Source organism: Equus quagga, chromosome 13 (genome assembly GCF_021613505.1).
Source record: "Equus quagga isolate Etosha38 chromosome 13, UCLA_HA_Equagga_1.0, whole genome shotgun sequence".
NCBI lineage: Eukaryota > Metazoa > Chordata > Mammalia > Perissodactyla > Equidae > Equus > Equus quagga.
Window position 1 is genome coordinate 10,226,756 of NC_060279.1, and position 23,405 is coordinate 10,250,160.

General features: G+C 35.5%; 1 protein-coding gene across 2 annotated transcripts in view; it reads left to right on the forward strand.

Annotated features, from left to right (window-relative positions):
• Window positions 1-23,405, forward strand: part of RABGAP1L (RAB GTPase activating protein 1 like) — a 666,720-nt gene that overhangs the window by 412,815 nt on the left and 230,500 nt on the right. For both annotated transcript variants that reach the window (XM_046680643.1, XM_046680642.1), the window contains exon 17: window positions 726-869. In XM_046680643.1, the coding sequence (XP_046536599.1) occupies window positions 726-869 (144 nt within the window). The remainder of the gene's footprint in view (window positions 1-725; window positions 870-23,405) is intronic.

A 23,405-nucleotide genomic window follows, 5' to 3' on the forward strand; every position in this document is an offset into this window, starting at 1 on the left:
TTTTCTGGTCTGTTTATGAAAACAAAACTAAATTGGGGCTTTTTACATATCTTTGCCTTTGTCTTTCGGTTATGGGAAGAGCTATGCTAATGATTTTTACTTTGCCTTTCATACTGTTGAAAAGCATTTACTTGTTTATCTTGGGGAAAAAGATAAAGCTAGCATAAAGGCATTTTTAGAAAACATCCAGTTTCATACTTTATACACTTGCACAATTTCTGTACTTTGCTATTTTTAATGTGTCAGATTTTTTAAAGTTTGTGTTTTGGGCTTTTCTAAGTACCCCCAAAATATACTACAGTGATATCATAGAACCCAGATGATGTAGATATTAAATGGCCTCCAAAGAAATGGTATGTTTCTTTCCTGACTAGTTAGGAATTGAACTGTGAAGGGGAGTGCTGTGACTTGACCCTGAGTTGTGATTTCCTTAGACTACAGGTGTTCTATCAGAGCAAACATTTCCCACAAAACCAGAACAGTCAAGTGAGCAAGGGATGATCTTTGTTATTTGTCCATAACAAGTCTGTCTTTATTTTCCTTGATTCTCTGTTGTATCCCCAATTCTTCTCTCCTGTCATCACTTCTGTGTAGTTATATATCATTCAACAAATGCTATAATAAATTGAGAGTGATCGTAGAAATCTTGTCATAAATCGCAGTTGTGGCAGGAAATAAAGATTCTTCAGTGTTCCTTCCTCTCAATTTTCCACTTTGACTTTTAGGAGCAGTTACCGGACCTGCACAGCCATTTCTGTGATCTGAACCTGGAAGCCCATATGTATGCATCCCAGTGGTTTCTCACTCTGTTTACTGCCAAGTTCCCGCTCTGCATGGTCTTCCACATCATTGACTTACTGCTTTGCGAGGTAGAGTGACTCCCATTTCTCACCTAACAGCAGAGAAGATAGTTTCTAGTGAAAATGGTTACAGTTTTCTTCATTTTCTTTTTTCCTGTGACATTAAACCATAAATACTGACCAAAATTTCTATTTGAATTTTAAGTAAAGACTATTTTAATTGTAATTTTATTATTTGTGAGAAGTGAAAATATTAAGGCATATATAATTCCTACAAAGAAAAATGAAGTAATTAAGTTTGTATAATTACATTCCTGATAAGCCTATATCTGTGTAATAAAGTACTAGTAATATAAATGACCTTTAAAGTTAAATAAATGAATTTAGAATCAGGTATTTTTAATGGTAATGCAATTATACTCCAAGAATGAATATAAGTGAAATGAAATTTTTATAGTAATTAAATCCTCAGTTCATAAGCTATCTCTTTGTATATGATGTTTGAGACTTCTACCAGATGATAGAGAAGTGACAAACTAAAGCTTCCATATCATATATTATATTTTTATACAGTGGAATATTTCAAAAGTTAGTTTGCAAAATTCCTTAGTATCTATATTTGTTTCTTTCATTGTTTTTAGTTCCTTAGATGGCTACATTTACTGTATTCTTTTAAAGAATAAGCAATATTACACAAACATACGTCATATACTGCCCATCAAAATGTTTCCTATTACTTTAGCAGTAATAGGAAAGTTACTGGATGAGAATAATTTTTTCTATTGGGGATATAAATGTATGTAAAAATATAGCTGTCTTAAATTAAAAAGCTAGTAATCAAAAGTATAAGCTGAATATAATCTAGAGAGTTTTGTATTATTGTGTTACTTTTTTTACACAAAGTTTCCTCTTAAAAGACTAACCATTTTCATCACACTAGGAAGTAGAAATTTAATTATAGAGATGAGATTTTAAAAGATACAATGTATAAGCTGTATAAAGCATAGCTATTATTTCTCAGGCTACCACAGCAATAACTATTTTATATGCAAGCATAGCTGAGTTTTGTTCTTCAAAGGTTCCAGTCGGCAGTTGTACAATATTTGAAGGTTGCAGAGCAGCTTGTAAGCATGTAAGATTTTTAAACATTTGTAACATATTTTGATAAAGAAGTGTTGTGTGACTTGCTGAGGGTCACAGAATAAGTTCCCAAATTCTGAATATATAACAGCTAGAGAACCTGATTGATAACACATCAATTCTCCTATTTGCTTTACTTACAAATTAGTTTCTAAAATGCCTATCTAAAATTACCCTGAAAGAATGCAGAATTACAAGCTAAAACCTTATTCAAAGTCAAAATGCTATGATCACAGTATACACAAAGCAAATTTAGGCATTTGTACTAAAAACTCTACTTTGCCTGATTGTCCAAAGTGGTGTGGTGAACAGTTCTGACTCTTCTAATTTAGTGCAATACTCTTTGAAAGTAAAAACCAAATTTATATCTTTGAGTTCTTTAATCTTATAACAAGATAATACTAAAAGTTAGTTTTGATAAATAAATATTCATAGTTCTCATTCATTGTATAATGAGCCAAGTTTAGTGTTTCATCGTATTTATAAAAATAGGAAAGTAGGGGTATGGCATTTTGACAGTTTTATCTTTATTTGTAGTAGGAGCTTGCAAATCTTCATTATCATTGCTTCACTTTTTTTGCTGAAAGAGATTATCTAGTTTCATACGAGATTGGTTCTATAGTGTTCATTATAGAAATGAGAGTGAAATTAGTATACTTAATTATACCAGTTAAATTGGATTTCTTGGTCACTTCTGGTAGAGTAGGGCTGTTACCTTTAGCACACTGGAATGATGGCTTTCTAGAATAGTCTCTACCTGAATGGTGCTGTACCTGACATTGGAGCACTGTCCATGGGTCTTCTGGAACCCAGATTCACAATTTCTCAGGAAATTTCATCTTAGAGATACTTGAATTTCTAATGTCAGTTGCTAAGAAAATTAGCAACATTTATGGTAGGGAAAAGAACCGTTAATTTATAAGCCTTCTCATCACTTGTCAACTGCAGTTCATAATCACAATATTCGAAACATCTTAATGCTCATTAAAATTAATAAAAGCATCATGGATGTTACTTTCCCTTCCCTTAAACCTGTACTTTGTAGCTGTTTGAGGAAGTTGCACAGCTTCTTCAACAATAAATGCTCATCAACAATAAAATGGATAAAGTGGAGTATATTCACACAATGGAACACATAAACCATGCCTAGATGCAACTATATAGATGAATCTCACAAATACAATGATGAATGAAAAGGCTAGACAAAAACGAGTTCCTATTGTATGATTCCACTTTACAATTATTAATTATTCCAAGATTACTCTCCGGAGGGGTGGTGACTAGAGTGGCAGTGAAAAGGAGGAGGGGTTCTGAAATGCAGATAACATTCTGCTTTTGTTCACCTGGGTGCTTGTTACATCAGTATGTGCACTTTGTGAAAAATCTTCATGTTTTACACTAAGTTTTGCACATTTTCTTTCATTATGTAATTCTTCAATAAAAAGTTCTCTAAAAAGCAATGTTTTATTGTTGGTGGGTTATAATGGAGTAGGTTGTAGTCACAGCATCATGGTAACTAGGGAAATAAATGACAACTTCCCTTAACAGAGTAAAGCAGCTTTCAAAATAAACTTGATTGGGAACAATATTGTAGCGTGCTTCAGGATATTCATTCTTTCCACTAACTCATCTTTGTCAGAGGATTGTTTTGCAAAGGAAATTTTTAGATAAACTTTTATTTCCTGCCTGTCTGTGTTTTCTCTTTGCCCCTTTACTTCTTGTAGTTAATAAAATATTTATATCAAAACCAGTCTTTTATATGTGATAAAATATTTTAAAAGAAGAAATGGTAACATAGTCTTAAATAGAATCATCTGTGGGTGTTTGTTTTTGTCATATTTTCTCTTTTTTAAGAAAACAATTCAAATCCTGAAAGTTACAAATTAATGTTTAGTTACAAATGGAAGGCTAGGAAATTCTCAGATGGAAAAGTGTTGATTTTTCAAACTGACCAAAAAAATTATTTTGGACTGCAGAGTGTTTTGTTCAAAGATCCTATTACAAAGTGAGAAAGAAGAACATTGAGCTCGAGGCTTCACTCCTAGAAAGCATATCATCATTTCATATTTTCCTAAGCTATATGCTGTTAAGGATTTCTTCATTCATCTTGAGGTTAAGAATATGAAGTTAATTTAGTAGCAGAAAAGGGAAGAATTTTAGTAGACTTTGGCAATGCAGTGTGAATCAAAAACTCCTGGTTGTTAATAGTTTTATTTAAAATGTTTATTAAAACTGAGTATATGGTGACTTCGGTTAATTCCTTCATTTAGTCAAGATGGATGGCAACAGGATTTGAAACTAGAATTTCAAAGTACATTTTCTCATATTGAGATGAATCAAACTCTCTGTAGATTGTCATTTATCCAATAATTGAAATGAAAATTATTTTTTTCAAAAAGAACAAAGCCTTCCTTTTTGTTGTCTGCCTCTATCTATGTGGAGAGATAGGAAAAGGGCTAAAGGTACTAACAATTATAGTGGAAATACTATGCTGTTAACCCACCAACAATAAAACATTGCTTTTTAGAGAACTTTTTATTGAAGAATTACATAATGAAAGAAAATGTGCAAAACTTAGTGTAAAACATGAAGATTTTTCACAAAGTGCACATACTGATGTAACAAGCACCCAGGTGAACAAAAGCAGAATGTTATCTGCATTTCAGAACCCCTCCTCCTTTTCACTGCCACTCTAGTCACCACCCCTCCGGAGAGTAATCTTGGAATAATTAATAATTGTAAAGTGGAATCATACAATAGGAACTCGTTTTTGTCTAGCCTTTTCATTCATCATTGTATTTGTGAGATTCATCTATATAGTTGCATCTAGGCATGGTTTATGTGTTCCATTGTGTGAATATACTCCACTTTATCCATTTTATTGTTGATGAGCATTTGGGTCGTTTCCAGGTTAGGGATATTATGAATAGTGTTGCTGTGAACATTCTTGAACTTTTCTTTTGATAAATATGTACGTCCACTTCTGTGGTGCACATCTGGGAGTGGAATTGCTGGGTTAGGGCATCTATATGCTAGAGTTTAGTAGATGCCACCAAACAGCTTTCCAAAGTATTTTGAGCATTACCTTTCAAGTTGTTTTTGTTCAGTAAAAGTCTTCCCTGTGATTATGGGCAAGTTTTTGTTTTGTTTTGGTTTGGTTTTTTTAGAGGGCAGGTCATGGATCAGATTAGAGTTTATGAATATGGGACAAAATGAAACTCACTGGTGATTCAAATCATTCACTTGGTCTCTGAAGTTGTATGCAGATGGAGACTAAGAACTGGATCTAACAGCTGAATCACTTTTGTGCTTATGTGAGAGAAGTTACCCTGATGGGGAAAATTCAGCAATGTATTCAGCTATAGAAGAAGCAACATAGAGACAGTTTACCATTGGAGTTAAGATAGTTTTAACCCTTCCCATACCATCTTGTTACTTTACCTATGTATGTCTCAGTTTCTTTCTCTGTAAAATGAGGCTAACAATGCCTATTCCCCAGGTTTGTTTTAAAGATTAAATGAGATTATGAATATAAAGTGCTTAGCACTGTGCTTGCTACATAATAAATATTCAGTTAATAATATTACCCTCCATTCTGCTCCAGTTACCTGTATAGCCCTTTTAGTTGCTTCTCAGTTTTTTCGGTTAACTAGCTGACCTCAGAGGTTCTTTTTTTTTTTTTAAAGATTTTATTTTTTTCCTTTTTCTCCCAAAGCCCCTTGGTACATAGTTTTGTATTTTTTAGTTGTGGGTCCTTCTAGTTGTGACGTGTGGGATGCTGCCTCAGCATGGTTTGATGAGTGGTGCCATGTCCACGCCCAGAATTCGAACTGGTGAAACCCTGGGCTGCTGAAGCAGAGCGCGTGAACTTAACCACTCGGCCACAGGGCTGGCCCCTCAGAGGTTCTTAAGAGAGTGTTAACTAGCTGTTGGTTCTTTAGTACCCTTCTAACCACCTTTATGTCCCCTCAGTTGAGATGCTTCTTTGCTAAAACCAAAATTTTAACTGTTGATCTTAGTGGAAGTTTCATTTTATTTCCTTTTGACTAGTGGTTCAAGTAGTTCTCCAAAAGTGCTTTTTTCTTCCACAGTCTTTCAAAAAACATAAGGAAAGTAGTATTTTTTTTTAGTCTTGACAAGATAACTGACAGCTGGTGTTTGAAGTTGACTCTTTCCAGATAGTGTAATTTGTGGAGTATCAAATATATTCAGCTTTATATAGTAACTTGATATTTCATGAAATTTAGGGAAATCATTGACCCTTCAAATTAGAAGTATATTTCCTGCCTCTCCTTTCTTCTTAGGATAATTTAAAAAAATGACGGTACTACAACATGTGATTAAATACCACCAAGTATAATCCCCCTCTCAAAGTAGTAAGCTGTTGTCTGAAGAGTAGATTCATTATGTAGTATTCTTACTCTTTTTTTTTTTTTTAAGATTTTTTATTTTTTCCTTTGTCTCCCCAAAGCCCCCTGGTACATAGTTGTGCATTCTTCGTTGTGGGTTCCTCTAGTTGTGGCATGTGGGACGCTGCTTCAGCGTGGTCTGACGAGCAGTGCCATGTCCGCGCCCAGGATTCGAACCGACGAAACACTGGGCCGCCTGCAGCGGAGCGCGCGAACTTAACCACTCGGCCACGGGGCCAGCCCCAGTATTCTTACTCTTTGCCCTCATTTTACTCCCTCAAACAGTGATATGCTGAATTTTTTATTGAGATATAATTGACACATGATGCTGTGTAAGTTTTAGGTGTACAATATATTGGTTGGATACGTTTATATATTGCAATATGATTGCTACAGTAGAATTAGCTAACACCTTTATCAAGTAATATGTTGAGTTTAAAGTATATTAGAATGCGCTGATATAAAGAAGATTAAGAACCTAAATATAAATTTTTCTGAAAACTTCTAGAGTAATAATTGACCACAAGAGTAGGAAAAAAGTGCTTGTGCTAACCAATGAATACAGTATAGATTATTTTAAGTTTTACTTATCAGTAGAAATCTTCAGGACTAGAGAACAAATCTTGTTTCTGGACCCTAACTTCTTTCCCACCTACAAAGGTATTTATGATCCTCACTTCAAATGTTTTACAGCTCTTTCTTGTGTTTTCATTAATTTTGGCATTACAGAAAGAGGCAGAAACCTTAAATTAAAATGGCAGAAACATTGTGCTTCCTGTGACCTTTAGAGAAATATTCATTCATTCATTCATTCATTCAACAATCATTTATTGAACTCCTACCAAATGCTTGGCACTATTGAAGTTTGTGGATACAACAGTAAAGAAAAAGCGGCTAAGACTCTTGCCCTCATTAAGTTTTTATCCTTGTGAAAGAGAGAGACAATAAACAAATGACTAAGTAGAATATATAGTATATGAGAGTGTTAAGCTATGGAGACAGATGAATGAACAGAGATGTGGCAGATCTTAATAGTGTCTTTTGACCATTGTAGAGAATTTGGGTTTGACTGGACTGGGATGGGAAACCACTGGAGAGTTTTGAGTAGCGCGCTCTGATGTATGTTTTATCCTGATTGCTCAGGTTGTGTTGTTGAAAAAAGACTGTGGGAGCGTTCAAAGGGGGAAGTGGGAGACCAGTTAGGAGGCAATTGCAGTAATCTGTGTTGCTTGGACCAAATTAGTGGCAGTGGAGGTGGTGAGAAATTGTTGAATTCTGGACAGATTTCAAAGCTAGAGAGAAAGGACAGGATGTGCTGCTGGATCATGTCGGGTAGGTTTTATTGATGACATGTTTTCATTTGATGTGGTGGGAGGGAAGGATGGCTGCTTGTTCAGCTCCTGTGCTTCAGGGGGCATCTTGGAGACAGATGATGTTGTGCAGTGACTGGGGAATCTTATTGTTACATACTTTTTTCTGGCAGTGCTTGGCTTATAATTTCTCTGCAATGTTTCCTCTAGAAGCAGGTTTTGGTACCCTTGGAAACATGTAAGGTCAATATTACTACCTTTAAGTAAGAAATGTAGAAGATGGAATAATTATGAAAGATGATCAATGGGGGAATAAGCATGTCAAACATAGTACTTTAAAATACAGGTACATGTTCACTGCCAAAAATAGGGGTGGCATTTTGTTTCAGTAAAGTCAGACCCACATTACTTTGAAGACTCATGAAGACTTTATGTACTTTGAACCGGTTCAATAACCCACAGTATTTAATTGTTGCGTGTTTAGTTCTCATAATCAGAGCAGTGATTACTGACTTAAAGTTATAGAGTGACAGATTTTTCTCCAATAAAAATATTTCAGTTCATTATGAATTGGAATAACTAACATTACTTTATACACACACACACACACGCTATATATATATATATATATATATGTAGTATTTTTTGTTGCAGAAAAACTCATAGCAGTTAAACTGTATATACATGGATTGAATAAAATAACTAAATATCTTCAGTTATTTTTATGATTAAATATTTAAAACATACCAAAAAAGCATTAAGACATACAGTGAATTCCTGTATATCTACCTCTCTGGTTGAGAAATAAAACCATAGCAGTGAAATTAGCTTTGTATGTTATTATCTCTTCCTGACCACACCCTCCTTTGCTTCCCTCAGAGGAAGCGTTATACAGAATTCAATGTTTATCATTCCCATTCATGTCTTTGTTTTTATTACATATGTGTGTATCTCTGGGCAATTCATAATTGAACATATTTGAAAGATATTGTGCTCACTGGTTTATCAAGTCCACTTCCAAAATAGGTCTTGAAGCCTGTTTTCTGTCTCCAACTCGGTATCGTATCCTATTCAGTAACCTCCTAACTAGTCTTTCCACTTAACCCCCTGTCTCTTTTATCTCATTATTCTCCATAGCATCTAGAAGATTTTCATAAAACATGTATCAGATCATGTCACGTCTCTGCTGAAAAAGCCACTAAATAAAACTCATGTTGTTTCACTTGGCCTGTGATCTTGCCCTTCCTTTCTCCCCAGTGGTATCCTAGGGTCAGTCTTTCTCTTACTCACTGTACTTCAGCATTGGCCTTCTTTTAGTTTCAGGAACACTTAAGATCAGTTCAAGTTGAAAACGCTTGTATATTCTTTCCCTTCTGCCTAGAATGTAATCCTTTCCAGCTAACTCCTTCAGGTCTAAGGTTAAATGTTACTTCCTCTAAGGAACTTTTCCTGATCACCCATTCTTAAGTAGGTCCATCTTTTTACTCTCTCTGATGGCACCCTGTAGTTGGTGGTTATTATTTACTGTGTATCACTTTTGAAGTGCCTGTTTCTTCCACTACATTTTAAATTTCTGAAAAGAGAAGCCATGTCTCTTTTGCACACTACTGTATGCCTAGTCAACTTGTAGACACACAAGAAGTATCTGTTGAAGGAAAATAGGAGTGAAGACTTAATAGACAAAATTGTTTTTACTATCTTCATTTAAATGTGTTTATGAAATCATACAGGCTGAAAAATAGCTTTGCTCTTGAGTTTTAAGAGAAAAAATAAGTTAATATCTTTAGGAATTCCTTTTGTTGTAGTTAAGATATTTTAAGAAACAGAACCCCAGACATAGTAGCTCAAGTACAGTGAGGTTTATTATAAATATAGAGGGAATCCAGGAAATGATGAGTAAGTAGACCTCAGAAAGGATAGGTGCCAAAGAAACTCCAGGCACTCATATCTATTCCTCCCTATCTCTGTCTATGAATTGGATGTTCTCCCTTCTTTCCTGACCTACTTCTCTTTGGCTTTGTTTTGCACAGGGCCTAAAATATCTCAGAAAGGTCTGCCATCACCTTTCAACTCTAGTGTCAACAGCTCTTAGCAGTCTTCTTAGATATCTTTTAAACAAAATTCTTGAGGGATAACTTAATTTGCCTACATAGTCATAGGTTAGAGATATGGGTCACCTTAGGTTACCTTTCCATCTCTTGTCCAGTATGCTTTGGTAAGGGGTAGCCTTGGGATGAGTCACATGACCTACAGCCCACTCAACAAGAGCTGTACATGGAGGCAGATTTTCTGAGAAGGGTCACTGGTGGATCTGGCACAACAAAACATTTCTAGTGTGCATATACCTCATCGACTAAAATTCTTAATGTTGCCTCCTTTGAAATTTGGCATTTGATAAATAATATTTATTAAATAAAACTCTAATCCATCTCAAAAACAACCTATATATTATCCAGCCATAGATATTTATTTAATGAGAATGAGGAGTAGCACAGTTTTAGTATAATCTTAAAAATTATGGTCCTCAGGGTTGAAGTGATAGCAATGTTCCAAGTCACTTTCATGGTATGATTTTTGCAGGTAGAGTTTTGAGTAAACGCAGCATGTGATTTTGATCTATGCAAATTATTTTAATGATTATCTACAAAACTATATAAAGTATTTGAATGCATCTCATTGTCTTGAAATTGGATTATGAAAGCATCTTCTAAGTAATACTGTATTAAGACCTCCACTGCACTTATTTGTAACAACAATGTATAAATTGTTTAGATTGTTCAGTAGAGAAGGAACTCTACAATACAATATCTCTTGGAAGTAGATTGAAAATGAGACCTTGTTTTAGAGAGTAGGTACTTGCCTTCACCATCCAGTTTTATTCATATCCAATTTTTGCTGATAAACTCTCAGACTTCTCTTTTTAAGTCTCAAAGATTTGGGACAGGATACTGTCAGGCTTTTCTGGGGAGTATTTTTGGGCCACAGACTGTACTAAAAGCTTTACATACCCTGTCCCACTTGTTACCTTCTGCGAACATGCTGCTGCCTTTCACCTTCCTTACCTTCTAAGTTCGCCAACTTACAAATAGTTTTTTGTTTTTGTTTTTTTAATTCACACGAGCAGTAGCATGATTGTTCTTTTCTGTCTCTATAGCAAACAGACCAATAGTCTTTGCTTCTCTTAAGAAGCCCCCATTATCTACTCTCGTTTAAAGGTTGGACTCTTATCAACTCTCAGCATCAGTTGAGGTCTCTCAGTCCAAGACTCTTGACCTCATTTCCCCAATGTTCCTTCTACGGTCGAGCAGAATACCACCATTAAATGGCTTCTTCGGATGCTCCTGATATTCTTCTCTAGCTTCCCTTTTCAGCTACTTTACCATGAGCATCCATTGTTTGGCGTTTTTAATCAAACAGTGGTTTGACTTTTTCATCATTTGCTCAGGGTCTCTTAATTATCTCAAGACATACAATATCCACTACCAGTACTAGAATTGCTGATTGCATTGGTTAAAAAGAGGCATAATAGGACCTTCTGGTCTCCTGCTTTTTGGATTGTCCTATGATGGTTCTCAGAAGCTTTTGTTTTTCAGAAGTCCCCTTGACATTTTGCTTCTTGTCTGTGTCCTTGTAATATAGCCCATTTTGCTCTTCTTTGCTGAGGAATATTACCAGGATAATTTCCATAATTGACTAGAACAATTTCTTGCATGTTCCAATGGCTCATTGACCTATTGGATTGCGGCTTGGACTGCATCACAGTCTAGTAATTGTTTCTTACTTAAGGCATTTAGTGGTCTTGGTCTAGTTGTTCTCCATTATCCCAAAGAAGTAGGTACATACTGCTTCTGACTAGTCGTCTCGTTTATGCTAATTGACAGATAGGCATTTTGTCCACAAGAATCCGTAATACAGGGCCAGCCTGGTGGCGCAGTGGTTAAGTGTGCACATTCTGCTCCAGCGGCCTGGGGTTTGCCTGTTCGGATCCCGGATGCGGACATGGCATCACTTGGCAAGCCATGCTGTGGTAGGCGTCCCACGTATAAAGTAGAGGAAGATGGGCACAGATGTTAACTTAGGGCCAGTCTCCCTCAGCAAAAAGAGGAGGATTGGCAGCAGTTAGCTCAGGGCTAATCTTCCTCAAAAAAAAAACAAAAAAAAGAATACTTAATACAGAGAAAAATTAGTGCATTCCTAGTATTCATAATCTCTCTTTGCTTTTAAGTGTATTTAAAAGATCATCTATTATTATTAATATGTGACTCTTTGTAAAAGGATGAAAGATAGGTATCCAGCAGTGCTGATAAAACCTCTAATTTAAATGCTCTTTTTTCTCTTAAATACAAAGCACATTTTATCTAATAATTAATAAGCTTTCAACCTGAAAAGTAAACAGTTTAAAATAAGTGACTATGGGTCGAAGCTAATAGTGCTGAACATATTCAGATACCATGAGTTAACCTTGAAATATGTGAAATTTTCAGGCTTCTAAAAAACAGATCACCTTTAGAAGACAGATATTACTTTGCCTATTTACCTATCTAGAAATATGATCCAGTTCTTGTTCCACATCTTATTTTTTTCAAAAATCATTATAGTTTCTTCCTGTTTATGTCTGATAATGCACCACGTTGAAATTTGACAAATATTCCTTGTTCTGTGAGAGTCTCTTTCTTAATATTAGAAGAGCATAATGATACAGTCCAATACTGAAAGAGAAAAGAAGTCTCACTGTTAGCTGATCAGTTAAACCAGTGAGTCTTGAAAGATGTGTAGAGTAATTCTTTTCTCCAAGCTCAAGTTAACTGTTGTAATCCACACAGAATTCATCTTTTATCCGTATCACCTGCTCCTCAAGAGCAACACCTGCATCTTTTCAGCACCCCCATGCTTCAAGCAACCGCTCTGTGAAGCTTCCTCTCTCTTTACATATTTCTCCAGACTCTCCATCTTATACCTTCTGCTTTTATTCCTTTGCCCTATCGTCTTTCGTCTTCTTAAAGGGTTTTTGGCCTGGGTTTCAGTTATTTAGTTTCACCTGATTTTACCCTGGAGAATGTTTCTGATCCAAGTAGGCTAAAAAAGAGAGTGAAAGAAAACAGCTTGCATTGGCCCTCAGGATCTACTCTATACAGGACAGTCAGACATTTCCCTCTACCAAGATGACTACCTGATGGCATGACTTTGTTATGAAGAATCCCTACCTGATTTCTCTTTTTAGGTTTGTATTACAAAAGACCCCCTTCTGTTATCCTGGGTCAGTTTGTGCCCAGTCCCAAAAGAAAAAGCAAAGATGTGCTATGCCCCAGGAAGAGGATGAGAGAGGAGGAAAAACTCTGTCCTGGCTCATCTGATGGTCCAATTGGATTTTACCCAGTTCTTAACATTTAATAATCCCATCCATTTTTGAGACCCTCAGTATAATTTATCATCACATACTGTTCTAGTGACAGTAAAACATTCCTCTAGGTATAACAGGCTGAGTATGAGAATGGTGGAGACCCAGAGCAGCCTACGTGAATCCCTTTTTGGGAGGTAGGGAAGGACAGGAGAGAAGATTATGGTGAACCTACAGCCATGGCTAATAAGTACGTGCGTTTCCTCAGGTAGAGGGCCAACTCCTTCTTAAAAGTGCAGTCTTATTTTCTGAGGCCTTCTACCGCTCTTTAAAATGACTTTTTAAAGTTGTGCCAGCTAACATTTTTTTTCCTGTGGATTTTTCTCTAAGAAATGTGAGCCAATTTAATATTATTGTTGGTAATTAAAGATAAATTTAGATTTTATCTGAAATTTACCGATAAACCTAAATTATGTTTTACCCACCATATTAACTCTATTCAACTTTTGAATCTTTACTAGACTTGATAACAAATAATATTTTGAACTTAGTAGAGTTTCACTCCCTTTACCTGATCTTCCAAGTCATAGAACTACTCTTAATAAGTATCTGTTAAATCTTCGTAAGTTCAAGAAAAGAGCCTTGAATTTTATCTAGCTTTTGGATAAAACCTTTGAAAACATTGTGTTGGTTACAACAAAATAAAAGAAATCAGAACTTTTCTTTAATGGGTTAATTTAAGGATTTCTTTAGACTAGATATGGCTAACTCAAATGCACATAAATAAGTGAAATAGGCTAGGTATAACTTAATCCTGAGTAGTGGGGACTGGGATGAACTGGAGAGTACATGCTCCATGTAAAGGAACTCAAATTTAGCAGTTGTAAAAATATCATATGGCAAATAGAATTCATCATAAGACAAAATTCAGCTAAAGATTGTAATTTGTGACCTCTGATTATGTAACAAGAAGAAATTTTATTCTTTTGAGGGAAATGTGGATGTGGTAAGAGTAATTCTAAATAATGATAAATAAATTAATATATTTTTATTTTAGAAGCCCATATTACAAAAGATGTATTTGTAATGGTTATAAATAAGACAGATTGATAGAATAAATGTAGTTATGCTTCAAGGCACAAGCCAGTATTTCTCAAAATATGATTCATACACAGCTTTCATCAGAAAGCTACTGATGAGAGATGCTACTTCAAAACTTACTACAAAGCTACAGTAATCAAAACTGTGTAGTAATGGCATAGGTATAAATATATGGATTAATGAATTAGAACTGAGAGTTCAGAAATATATATTTATGAGTAATTGACTTTTGAAGAGGGTACTAAGACAATTCAATAAGGAGAAAATAGCGTTTCCAAGAAAGTTGCTGGGATAACTAGATATTGACATATAAAAGAATGAACCTGTACCACTACCTCAAACCATATATAAGAATTAACTTAAAATGGATCAGAGGCCTAAATGTGAGAGCTAAAACTGTAAAAGTGTTAGAAGAAAACCTAAGTGTAAATTTCCATGACCTTGGATTTAGACAATGGTTTCTTACATATGACACTTAAAGTACAAGCAATAAAAGAATGAATAGGTAAATTGGACTTCAAAATTAAAAATGTCTATGTAAAGGACACTGTCAACAAGTGAAAAAATAACCCACAGAATGGAAGAAAGTATTTGCAGATTATATATCTGATAAGGGATTTCTATCTAGAATATAGAAGGAACTCTTACCACTCAACAACAAAAAGACAGATAACCTAATTTAAAAGTGGACAAAGAATTTGGAATAGATATTTCTCCAAAGAAGATATACAAATAGCCAATAAACACATAAAAAGATGTTTAACATCATGAGCCATCAAGGGAAGGCAAATTAAAACCACAGTGATATACCACTTCACACTCACAAGGATAGGTATAATCAAAAAGATGGACAAAAACTAGTGTTGGTGAGGCTGTGAAGAAAATGGAACCCTCATAAATAGCTGGTGAGACTGTAAAATAGTACAGTGACTTTGAAAAACTGTTTGGCAATTCTTCAAAAAGTTAAAAATAGAGTTACAAATGACCTAGCAATTCAACTCCTATGTATATACCCAAGAGAGCTAAACACAAAGGTTTACCCAAAAAGCCTGGAATGGTCATGCTAGTGTCATTCATAATAGCTAAAACGTAGACACAACCCAAATGTCCATCAATTAGCAAATGAATAACCAAAATGTGGTAAACCCATAGAATGGAATATTATTCAGCCACGAAAAGGAATGGTATACTGATACATGATACAACATAGATGAACCTTGAATACAATATACAAAGTGAAAGAAGCCAGGCAAATCTACAGACACAGAAAGTAGATTAGTAGTTGTGAGGAGGAGGAGGGATTGGCGAGTGACTGCTAATGGGTACAAAGTTTCTTTTCGGGGTGATGAAATGTTCTGGAATTAGATAGTGGGGATGGTTGTACAACCTTGTGAATATACTAAAAACCTCTGAATTGTACACTTTTTTAAAGGTTGAATTTTATGATATTGAATTATATCTCAATTCAAATAATAAGGGAATTGGGGAGTGCTTGTTAATCACTCAGATTCTATAGATCCATCTTAGACTCAGGATTCTTTGAGGATATGACCCTAGAAATCTGCATGTTTAACAAATACTCCCCAATTTTTAAATTTTCCAAAGTTTAAGGAATGTTGATTTAACAGTTTTTTGTACTTATACATTGAAATGTGTTTGGGCTAAAGAATACGTGCTTTTTGATCATTTTAATCATCAACAGTAGCATAGCAGAGTTACTAGGGAATGACTTTCTGTCCTGGATGGTAGTTATTGAATTATATAGGGATAGTCTTTTCTCTGGAGGATTGAGAAGAGTGGATGGAGAGGCAAGAGATAGTGCACTTTTTCATTTCTTAGAATTCATTATATTGGCAAATTCTAGGAAGTGAAATCCAAGGTAATAAATTCAGAGAAACACAAAACTTAAGGGAAACACAGCAATGTTTCTGTGGTTGTGCTCATTCTGGGGTAAAAACCTGGGTCTGTTGATTTTTTTCAAGGCTATTTTGGTCAGATATTACCGTGGGCCTATCAACAAAGCCAAGTTGACAGAGAACAGATGAGTGTTTTAACAGCTAAACTTCCTCGGCACTAGTATCTGGATCAGATTTGTTTCACAGAAATACTGCAGCAGGACAAATTGTGATTAAAAATAGGCAGATCATTTTATTTCATGAAGATTTTGGCAAAGAACAAGTTGGAACCTTTTAGAGTTAGCAGTTGCCAAGCAGAGAATGGAAGATGAACCTGCATTCTTCCAATACAGACTATTTGGGGGCCTTATTTGGATTTTTACTTTCACTAAGTTAGAAAATGATATATGGTCATTAATAGTTTCCTATATATTAAGCTTAAAATTCTCTCTTGAAAATCTAAAACTTCTCCTTTTCCCAAAGTATCAAAGCTTTTTAAAAATCAGATTCACAAATACCATTTTTTGAAAAGAGAGGTGTGGCTTGATACTCAATAAATTCTTCATGGTTGATATCAGGCACTCTTACTTTGACTAAACATATTTCTTTCTTTGACAATAAAAATAGATGATCCAGCCTAAAATATTCTACACTTATATGAATTGTTTATTATAATAGTTTTGTTGTGTGTAAGCTCAGTAGCGTGCTGTAGAATAAACACTTTGTTCAGTTAGGGTGTGGGAACATGAATGTGATTAGCTTTTCCCACTTGTTATCTCATGCTCTGCTAGTAGTGTTAAAGCTAACAGGAGTCTTCTGTGCCTCAACCTGAAGGGGGTGCAGGGTTTCTGTTACCAGTCTTTCTTTCAAAATATGGAACTTCAGACGCTTGTTTGTAGTCACTGTGTACAAACGACCCAGGCTGAGCCCTAAGCTAACTTTTATTGTGCTCTGTTTTAGGCCAGTCACAGTGCTTGATGATGGAGACAAAGAGCTAAAAGATATTTTTGGAAGGAGGCAAGTTGGGGTGATCAGATACAAATAAGATAGAAAGACTCTTGTATTATATTGAATCACAGTAATTTGCCATTTTTTTTTTAAAGATCTTATTTTTTTCCTTTTTCTCCCCAAAGTCCCCCAGTACATAGTTGTATATTCTTCGTTGTGGGTCCTTCTAGTTGTGGCATGTGGGACACTGCCTCAGCATGGTTTGATCAGCAGTGCCATGTCCGTGCCCAGGATTTGAACCAACGAAACACTGGGCCGCCTGGAGCGGAGTGCACAAACTTAACCACTCGGCCACGGGGCCAGCCCCAGTAATTTGCCATTTTTTAAGTCAAAAATTATTGAATATTGGCAATTTCCATGGTCAACCTAGTATTATACTAAGAATCATCATATAGAGATGAGCTCTTAAGAACAAGGAACACCCGATCCAAATTGGGGGAAGTCCACTGTTCAATCCCAGTATTGCTGCGCCATAGTAGTCACTATTTATATAATAAATGAATGAAGTCCTCTGTGATATCTTTTTGACACATTTATTGAGTTTCTATTATGTGTCTGATATTCTCCCAAACTCAAAGCTTCTTTAAAGGTGCATATCATATATTAAAAATTCATTTTTGAATTTTGTATTTTGCTCCATAGTAGAGCCATAGCTGTTTTAGTATGAATATTTTTTTCTTAAAATATTCAAGTAAAAATTGTTTGTCCAAGGAGATGTAGCATATTTGCTTTGGCTTTTCCTCCCCTCACACACAGCTATCTGTACCTTGGAGTTGGCATACCCCAGTTTGGAAAGCACAGTTATATAAATGGGAAGTTACGGAAAGTTTAAATGATGAAACAGATGTTTAGAAAGGTAAATATGAGAGAGCTAAGATAATTGCGTTGTAATATCAACTGACATATATTCAATGAGAATTAAACATTGAGAATGAATGCTGACCTCCAAATTGGAAAGCAAGAAGTAAAACAGTCACTATTTGCAGATGACATGATTTTATATATAGAAAACTCTAATGACTCCACCAAAAAACTGTTAGAACTAATAAACGATTTCAGTAAAGTGGCAGGATAAAAAATCAATATACAAAAATCTGTTGCATTTCTATACACTAACAGCGAACTATCAGAACAAGAAATTAAGAAAACAGTCCCATTTACAAATGCATCGAAAAGAATGAAATACCTAGTAATAAATTTAACAAAGGAGGTGAAAGACCTATACATTGAAACTATAAGACTTGATGAAAGAAATTGAAGAAGACACAAATAAATGGAAAGATATTTTGTGCTCGTGGATTAGAAGAATTAATATTGTTAAAATGTCTATACTACCCAAAGCAATCTACAGATTAAGTGCAAGCTCTATCAAAATTCCAATGGCACTTTTCACAGAAATAGAGCAAACAATCCTAAAACTTGTACGGAACAACCAAAGACCCTGAATAGCCAAAGCAATCTTGAGGAGGAAGAATAAAGCTGGAGGCATCACACTTCCTGATTTCAAACTATATTACAAAGCTATCACAATCAAAACAGTGTGGAATGGCATAAAAACAGACACATAGATCAATGGAGCAGAATACAGAGCCCAGAAATAAACCCATGCATATATGGTCAATTAATCTATGACAACGGAGGCAAGAATATACGATGGGGAAGGGACGGTCTCTTCAACACCTGGTGTTGAGAAAACTGGACAGCCACATGCAAAAGAATGAAACCAGACTACTATTATACACCATACAAGAAAATTAACTCAAAATAGATTAAAGACTTGAATGTAAGACCTGAAACTATAAAATTCCTAGAAGAAAACATAAGCGCTAAGCTCCTTGACATTGGTCTTAGCAATAATGTTTTGGGTCTGACTCCAAAAACAAAGGCAACAAAAGCAAAAATAAACAAGGGTGACTATATCAAACTAAAATACTTCTGCACAGCAAAGGAAATTGTCAACAAAATGAAAAGGCAATGTATTAAATGGGATAAAATATTTATAAATTTTATATTTGATAAGAGATTAGTTTCTAAAATATATAAAGAATTCATACAACTCAAGAGCAAAAAAACAAACAATCCAATTAAAAAACGGGCAGAGTACCTGAATAGACATTTTCCAAAGAAGGCATACACATGGCCAACAGGCACATGAAAAGATACTCAGTATCACTAATCATCGGGAAAATGCAAATCAAAACCACAATGAAATATCACCTAACACCTGTTAGAATGGCTATCATCAGAAAAACAAGAAATGAGTGTTGGCGAGGATGAGGAAAAAAGAGAACCCTCATGCACTGTTGGTGGAAATGTAAATTGGTGCAGCCACTACAGAAAACAGTATGAAGGTCCCTCAAAGAATTAAAAATAGAGCTACCATATGATCCAGCAATTTCACTTCTGAGTATTTATCAGAAGAAAATGAAAACCCTAATTTGAAAAGATATGTGCACCCCTGTGTTCATGACAGCATTATTTCCGATAGCCAAGACATGGAAAGTGCCCATCAATGAGTGCATAGGTAAAGAAGATGTGGTATATTTCTATGATACAGCCATAAAAAAGAATAGAATCTTGCCATTTGCGGCAACGTGGATGGATCTTGAGGGCATTATGCTGAGTGAAATAAGTCAGAGAAAGACGAATACCATATGATTTCACTCATATATGGAATCTAAAACAAACAAAACAAACAAGCTGAGCTCATAGATACAGAGAACAGATTGGTGGTTGCCAGAGGAGAGAAGATTGGGGGGTAAGCAAAATGGGTGAAGGGGGTCAAAAGGTACAAACTTCAAGTTATAAAATAAATAAGTCATGGTGATGTAATGTACAGCAAGGGGACTGTAGTTAATAATACTGTATCGCATATTTAAGAGTTGCTAAGAGTGTAAATCTTAAAAGTTCTCATCACAAGAAAAAAATCCTGTAATTACATGTGGTGATGGAGGGTAAGTAGATGTAGTGTGGTCATTGTTTCATAGTGTGTACAAAGTTGAATCGTTAGTTGTACACCTGAAACTAATATAATGTTATAAGTCAATTATATCTCAATAAAAAAATAAGTTAAAAAAATGAATTCTGACATGTGGATTGTGGCTTTTACAAGTCTATCCTTTTGCCTTTGTGCCTTTTATCTTTTGCAGTAAGTATACATTTAAGATTATGTGGTATGCCAAATTGCCTAACAGTACTACATTTTTGTGGAGTTATGAGGGAGGGAACACATACAATGTATGCAAAATTTTTAGATTAGATTTTCTTTTATAGCCTTTTCTTTGTTGTGGTTTCTCATATTTGAGGAGAAAAGAATTCATAGAATACATTAGTTAGTGTGTTGCATTATGTCAGCAGGATAAGTGGTTTTTAAAGGTTGGGTTATTAAAGGTTTATTTGGGGGTCTAAAAGGACTCATGAGTAATTTACTTTCAAAGGCATTGGAAAGAGTGAAAGTGGATGACTGTCTAATTCCAGGCATGAATATGAGACAGACTAGTACTTAAGCAGTTAGGAGGATGCCAGGAAAGCCAAAAGATGAGCAGCATATGCTTCCAGGTTGTTTTGAAGGGAGGCTTTGTCTTTTGTCTCCGGAAAAATAATAACTGATAGCTCATCAATTAAACATCTAGGAGATCAGAGATACTCAGTAAAAGGAATGTCTTATTCATTCATCCAGTCATTCATTTACTATTTAATAAATATTGAACACTTAGTATGTCCTGACGCTGAGCTAGACCTAATAGATACCATGCTTAATAGAATAGACATTTTCTTTGTATCCATGGAGCTAACAGGCTGATGGGAAGACAGATAATAAATACGAAAAACGTATATGATTATACATTATAATAAATGCTATGAAGGGAAAATACAAGCTGCCTTAAGATTTTTTAATAAGTAAACCTATTTTAGATTAGGGTTTCAAGAATGGTTTCTCTGGGTGAGTGACATTTAGAATTGAGATCTAAGAGATGAGTAAGAGAATTCCCAGTGATGAGTGGAGGTAATACATGTATGAGGCTTTTGGGTGGGATGAACTAAAAGAAAGCCAGTGGGGCCGGCCCGGTTGTGCAGCGGTTGAGTGCACACGTTCCCCTTGGGGGCCAGGAGTTCGCCGGTTCGGATCCTGGACATGGCACCGCGTGGCAAACCATGCTGTGGTAGGCGTCCCACATATAAAGTAGAGGAAGATGGGCACTGATGTTAGCTCAGGGCCAGTCTTCCTCGAAAATAAATAAATAAATGAATGAATGAATGAATGAATGAATGCCAGAAATTCTAGAACACAGAGAGCAGTTGGCCAAGACGTTGGTGGACCCAAATAATACCAGAGTTTGGCAGCCACGTTGAGGAGGACATGGGATTTCATCCCAAGTGCAGTGAGAAGCCATCGAGGATCCATAAGCATGGAATTGCATGGTTTGCTTTAAGTGTTTCACTGGTGACTATGGCTGTTGCGAAAGCATTGAAGGAGGATAAGGAGATCAGGGAAACCACTGAGGGACTACTGCCCATTTAAGAGCTGATGGTGGTTAGCAGAAAGTGTCAGCAGAGGAGACGAGTGGTGGGGGATGAATTCATATTTCAGAAAAAGAAGCCAGGGTTGCTGTTAAGGGCATGATTAAGGATTGGGGGGCTCTTCAATAGATTCTGACAGATCAATGAGAAAAGATGAGGTAGGGGAGAATAGGATTGGACTGGATCAGAAAAGAACACCTACCTAGAGCCAAGAGTATTTGTTAAATGGATTTTCATTTTTCCTTTATTTATTGTTTGGACCTAAAATGTACTTGTGCAATTGAAGGTCAGAGCTAACTGTAAGTTAAATGCTTAAGAAGTATTATTGCTGTATTTTATCCAGGAAAAATACCTGTCTGGGACAGTGGAAAACATTACCCTCTTCCCCAAGCACTACATACTTAGTTTAAAGGTTGAGAAAGGAATATATTGCAGGAAAATTTTCATGAGTTATTGTTGGTTTTGTTTTGTTTTGCTTCTGGAAACATGATCTCCTTTTTCTCCCCCACAAGTTTTTTCTTTGGAAAATAAGAGGTTTAGTGGAATAGACACTTACAAATTGGAAACATCAATAATGTGTACTCTTTTACATCACTTTTTATTTTTGTCTTTTAAACTCATTTTCTTTCTATAACTTTTTTTTAAGAGTTTATTTTTTTCCTTTTTCTCCCCAAAGCCCCCCAGTACATAGTTGTATATTCTTCGTTGTGGGTCCTTCTAGTTGTGGCATGTGGGACGCTGCCTCAGCATGGCCCGATGAGCAGCGCCATGTCTGTGCCCAGGACCCGAACCAACGAAACACTGGGCCGCCCGCAGCGGAGCGCGCGAACTTAACCACTCAGCCACGGGGCCAGCCCCTCTTTCTATAACTTTTACAGAAATTGTGTATATGAAATCTCTTTTCCGTCTTTGAAAAAAAGACAATCTAGGGGCCGGTCTGGTGGGGTAATTTTTGAGTTTGCGTCCTCCGCTTCGGCAGCCCGGGGTTTTACTGGGTCACAGAAGAGAAGGGTGCATACTCTGCCGTGTTTTGATCTAGCGCGCCTCCTAGGGTTTTATTCTGTCTGGGACAGTGCTTGGGAGTATGTGGAGTCCCAGAAAAAAATTGTGATTTGATTTGGTGGTAAATTGTATAATTCTGTATGAGCTGTAGTTGACAGTACCACAAATTCTTTATTGATTGAGGTCAGTTTTGAAGATATGATAATTTTATGATCCTTAATTTATATATTAAATTTGCTTGTTTAGTAATTTGGCACTTTGCATTTCCCTTTTGATTTTATTCTTCTAGAAATCTTTACTAGTTTGGGGTTTTCATGTTAGGATTAGTAAAGCCATAAGCTCTATTTATAAACTGATTTGCAGCAGATTTTTTATAAATTAGGATGCCTCTTTCCTTTTTTATTTTCTCACACAGTTTTTGATCAAGGCTGGATCTAAAGTAACTTAATCTACAGTGAATTTTCAAAATGAAGTCTTTTAAAGTATCTGTCACTGTTATACAGCTAATTAGAAAATTTGAGTTATTTTTGAAAAGATATTAATTTTGACAGTTTGACCTTTATGACTTTTTGTCATTCTTTCACTGACGCATGGTGCCATCTGCTGTTTGTGGGAAGTAGATTATATTTTGAATCACTAGGCAGAATAGATATATAATGTCTAAAAGAAAAATGCAAAAATAGATGAAATAGAACAATGGAGAAGTGTGGCCGGTTTGAAACTTTGTAGTCTATGATTTAATTGCTTATTTTTTATGTCAAATCATTAAAAAAATCTGCTTATCTTTAGTATTTACATGAATCACAGATTTTATACTCATTATATTGTGTCTTAATTTTGTTTTCTTGCTCATATATTTCACCTTTCTTCTTAGAAAAGCA